The 5,085-nt window shown below is 45.3% G+C and overlaps 1 protein-coding gene across 1 annotated transcript in view; it reads left to right on the top strand.

Moving 5' to 3' along the window:
• The first annotated feature begins 2,340 nt into the window (after window positions 1–2,340).
• The window catches only part of LOC108796234 (ribosomal protein S6 kinase beta-2-like), a 45,999-nt gene continuing 43,254 nt past the window's right edge, over window positions 2,341–5,085 (top strand). Inside the window, exon 1 of the mRNA XM_018567691.1 lies at window positions 2,341–2,400. Coding sequence (XP_018423193.1) covers window positions 2,341–2,400 — 60 coding nt within the window. The remainder of the gene's footprint in view (window positions 2,401–5,085) is intronic.

The raw sequence follows: 5,085 nt of genomic DNA, 5'->3' as shown, positions 1-5,085 counted from the left end.
GAGGGTCCTGTGTGAGACATCCTACAAACTGTGAAAGTTGTTCTGAGGGAAGGTGGTGCTACCTTCCCCCTGGAACAGGTATCTAGATATATATGCAATACACATGAATACTACAGGTGGGTAGTGAGAGAAGTGGTTGTACTCTATGTCTTGGGCCACCCACAATTAGGAAGACCTGCAATATAGTAGGAGCTGGCCTTAACACTTGTGCTACAACACCACCAGAGATTGTTGATCCAGGCAATATCCAACTGCCTTATGGGATCACAAAGGAATTTTTTTCCCACTTGGAGCAAATTCAACCATGCTCTATAAGGATTTGTTTCCCCTTCATCTGGATCAACTGTGGGCATACGGTTTATGGACGTTTTTCTTTACCTCTATAGGTTGAACTCGATGGACTTGTGTCTTTTTTCAATCTAATTAAGTATGTAACTATGGACTACCTGTGTGACTGAATGCTATATCATGTTTAACAAAAAGAGGGATTTTTTTTCAGGAGAAGCATAATTCTACCACTTTATAGATCACTGGTTGGGCCTCACCTTGAGTATGGGGTTCAGTTTTGGTCGCCAAACCTCAGGTAAGATATCCTCGAACTGGACAGGGTTCAGAGAAGGGCTACAAAATGAATAGAGTGATGGAAAGTCTGACTTATCAAGATCACTTCCAGAAATGAAAGGTGTTCTCCTTAGAAAAGAGGCATTTAGGAGGGAACTTGATTGCAATTTTCAAATTCATTAATGGGGACCAGTGGCGTAACAACCGGGGGGGGTCACTTGCCCCGGGCGCCCATAACTCTGGTTACGCCACTGATGGGGACCTCAGAGGATGAACTGCTTAGACTTAGAACTCTATTGATGACACAAGGACACAACAAGAGGTTGGATGAGAGGCGGTTTATTGTAAGACTGCACAAGGGTTTATTTTTACTGTGAGAGTAGTAAAAATGTGGCATTCCGTTCCACATTTAGTAGTATCCGCCGATAGCATTGATAAATTCAAGAAAATCTTAGATGAGTTTCTAAATTCACTGAACATACAGGGATATGGAAACTATTTTAGACACATATTGAACTGCATGGACCTGTGTCTTTATTCAACCTTACCTGCTATGTTGCTATGTTCCTGACTAGGGATAAGCTCAGGTTTGGACCGAACCCAGTCCAGATCTGAGCTCCTCTGAACATGGAAGCTAGATGAGCCTTTCGTCCAATCAGCTGCAGGTCAGGGCATTTCCCGCCCCGCAGCTGACCATAAAAAAAGGGTGGCATGCTTGTGATGACATCATTTACCTAATATAGCCATATAAGATCAATGACCTCGCTGCACCCCGCCCCTTTGCTTATATCGAGCTTCCCCGTCTGCAGCTGATTGGACGGCACTGAAGGAGAATTCCGGGTCCAAACCTGAGCTCATCCCTATTCCTGACACCCGTTAGAACTGAGAATATTACTGGGAAGAGTGGTGAAATGTCTATAAAGCAGAACTTCAAGATAATCAAATCTTTAGCCTTGCGGTGAAGCTACCCCAGCACTGCAAGGGTTAAGTGCTCATTTTGTCCTGGGAGCTAAAATATCAAAGTTATACTCACTCGAACCACGATCCTGGCTGGTGACTACACCACTCCCTCCGGCCTGTGTCCTCCTATGCTCCAGCAGTGGTATGTCCCTCAGAGTTCTCACGTTCTATACACAGTATAGAACATGATGACCCACAGGACCTTAGACCGCAGGAACAGAGGGAAAGCGAGGCTGAAGGGACTGGTTTAAGAGCAGGCCGGGATCATGGTTCGGGTTAGTATAACTCTGTTATTTTAGCTCCCTAGACAAAAGGTTTTATTTAGTAAGACGAAATGTGCATTAAATTCTTCATCAGAGGGGTGAGGGGCACAATTTTTATGGTTTATTACCTGCTCGGGGTTCCACTTTAAGCTGCACTACTGAAGTTACTAGAAGACTTTCCATATATTTTATTTTTCGGCGATGCTATATGAATTCCTAATATATGAAATAACCATATAAGACACTAATTGCCGCAATTCTCAAAATCTCCTCTAGAGGGCATCAGTATCCACGTCATCTATTATAAAAGCGCCTTAACCACGTGGCAGTGTGTCAAAAACACAACCCTCCAAAAAGTGTCTCCAACTTCTGTATACAAAGTCTTCAAGGAACGCCATGATACCGTGGACTATGTGTCATAGGGATATAGGCAATGCAGCAACTCCACTAGTCGAAGACAGGAAGTAAAGTGGCTGGTTAATCCTGACGAGGCTTTAGCGATATTTACCGGATCCCGGAAATCAGCAGTCCTTTTTGTTCCGGTCCAGCTGCCGCGATGGCGGGGGTGTTTGATCTGGACTTGGAAACGGAGGAGCGGAATGAGGAGAACGAGCCGGTGAGTGAACTGGGAAGCCGAGCATTGCGCCCGCTAAGGGGGAATGGGCAGTGGATCACAGGGAGGGGGCGGGGATATGATGGGGAGGGGCTAAAGAGAATACTAAAGGCTGAATGGCTCGGTCTATGGTGGGCTGGCTTGGTATGTGTGTGTGGGGGGCGTGTTTTTTTCCAGGTCCCCCCTGGAAAAGCACCTTGTCCCTAAGCCTATGGGGACGTGGGTCTCTTCCCCACAGGGAAGGGGGAGGGCTTATTTGCATTGGAGTGCCTAGATGCTGCCCCCCCTTGTGAATGAGTAAGGGATACCTGTACCCCTACTCATCCACTAAAGGGTTAACCAAGTAGTAAAAATCCAGACCAGACTTTTAGAAAAAATACTTTAATTGAACAAAAAACACACACAAAAAAAGTTTTTGACCAGTCCTTGAAAAACAAAGAAACCCAAAAGCATAAAAAAAAGTATCCAACGCTGCAATCCAAGGTCAATCGCGTCTTCCAGTGATGTCCACAACACCGCCAACTCGTTGAAATAAAAAAAGACCTGACAGCACCTGAAATTAGCATTTTGACAGGTGCTGGATAGATGAAAACAGATCGGCTGAGCTAGTGGTGACATCACCGATGGCTCCGCCTATCTGTTGACATTCGGTCAACACCTCTCAAATCACTATTGAAAGGCTGTGCCCATATATTTTCTGAAAGCAAACACCCTGTAGAATAAAATTGTGGCAGTTGCAATTTTTTATGTCGTATATTAGTGTAACTCTTTTTCAAAGCCAAAAATGTTGTAAAAAATGCACTTAAAGTGACATTAAACCCTCCAGATTTTTTAACATAAACCAATACTGTAATGTGTGCCTTACTGTAATCCATGGTTGTTTCCCTTCTCTTTGCTGCTCTTCCTTTTAAATCCTCATGTCTTCTCATGCTGGGGGAGAACTTCCCTTTTCAGCTCAGGGCCTCTTCCTGTAGTGCTGGCTCAGGTTACAAACCTATACAATCTTATACACAGACACCGTGTATCCATTCCTGAGACAAGGCAGTCTACTGCAAAACAGAAGTTTTGCCCAGCATGAGAACAGATACAGATTTAAAAGGAAGAGCAGCAAAGAGAAGGGAAACTACCATGGATTACAGTAAGGCACACAATACAGTATTGTTTTGTTAAAAAATCTGAGGGTTTAATGTCACTTTAAGTTAATTTTTGTGCCCAAAACAGTGCCAAACAGTATAATACAAATATATATAAACAATATAATACCCTTTTTTTTTGCAAAATATAAAAGATGAGTTTACAGCGAGTAAATAGATGTTAAAAATTGCGTGCATCCATGAAACTGCAACAAAATACGGTACCCCAAATTGTCCATATGCAATGATCTAAAAGCCCGTACAGGTCATCAGTTTAGAGTTATCTGTGAATATTGGCCCTAGAATTATTGTTCCCACTCTGGAGCACACGACGATACCTAACATGTGTAGCACATTCAGCGTTTTCGTACATAGGCACACCTGAGGCGTGTTTACGTTTATATGCACGTGTTGCCGAGGGACTTTACAAAATGTTTTTTTATTACTTTTACATTTATTTTATTTGATCTTATTACATAATTGCTATCACATAAGGGGGCTTGCAAGCCCCCTACGTGATAGCACAGTGGAGCTGACAGGTACTCTTTAAGGTGACACTAGGGGTCTAAAAGACTGCTCTCCAATAGCTTATTGGCCGGCTTCTGCAGCTGAGGGACCAGAAGTGATGCAATCAGCCATAGAGCGGGGAGGAGATCAACTGTTCACCAGTTTCCTCCTACCGACACTCGACATGCCGGGCCCCTGGAAGCGATCTGGCCACAGCTCAGCCGCCAGAATCGCTTCCACTGTAAAGCCGACAGCTTTACAAATGTAAACTAAGTCCCGGCGACTAGTCTGTTTAAAGGGGGCCTGCTACCACCGAAGCCAAAAATTGAGATACGTCCGCGGCAGTGAAAGGGTTAAAGGCTAGGTTTTGTTTTTGGAGCATGTTTCATGTTACGACCATATTCATGGTGGCTGTTTTTTCCAGCGCAGCCCGATAGCAGATGGCGTGAACAAGCCCTAAAGAACTAACATTTGGAGAAAGTTGCAACACAGGGTTTCAGAGTTTGTTTTTTGTTATGGACATACTTACAATGATTTACTGGCATTGGAGGAAACAAGTGAAATGACCTGACCAATGTTGGTCTATTGGGAGTTGGATGTAAACGGACTTGTGTGTACATATGCACCAGAAGGTTTATACTAAGAACGCGGGTGCATTCATTCTTATTTTGCAAAAGAGTGGTGAGGGGTTAGAACCCCTGTCAGGCTCCTGTTGCTGTCTTTGTCCTGGCCACCCCTGTCACAGGGGCTACAAGTGAAGGGAAATGCAAAACATCTATGGTGGGCTCTGCAGGGTCACCCTCAGGTGGGCTGGTCACACTCCTTACCTGTCCGCCTCTTCTTCCTCCGTCTTCCCTCCTCCGTCGCCGGGCCCACTCCCTCCTCCGTCGCCGGCCCCGCCTCCTCTGTTGCTGACCCCGGGCCCCGCCGCCTCCTCCTCCCCTGCCGGATCCAGCCTCCTCCACCGCCGTTGCTGCCTCTCATTGACTCGGCAGCAGCTGTGGAGACGAATGCAGCGCGGCGCGTTCAAAGCCCACGCCGCACACGA

This window comes from Nanorana parkeri, unplaced genomic scaffold (assembly GCF_000935625.1).
Source record: "Nanorana parkeri isolate BGI_ZX_2015 unplaced genomic scaffold, ASM93562v1 scaffold1084, whole genome shotgun sequence".
In the NCBI taxonomy this organism is placed as follows: domain Eukaryota; kingdom Metazoa; phylum Chordata; class Amphibia; order Anura; family Dicroglossidae; genus Nanorana; species Nanorana parkeri.
Note: the sequence above shows the minus strand (reverse complement) of the source record. Positions and strands in the feature narration are given on the sequence as shown.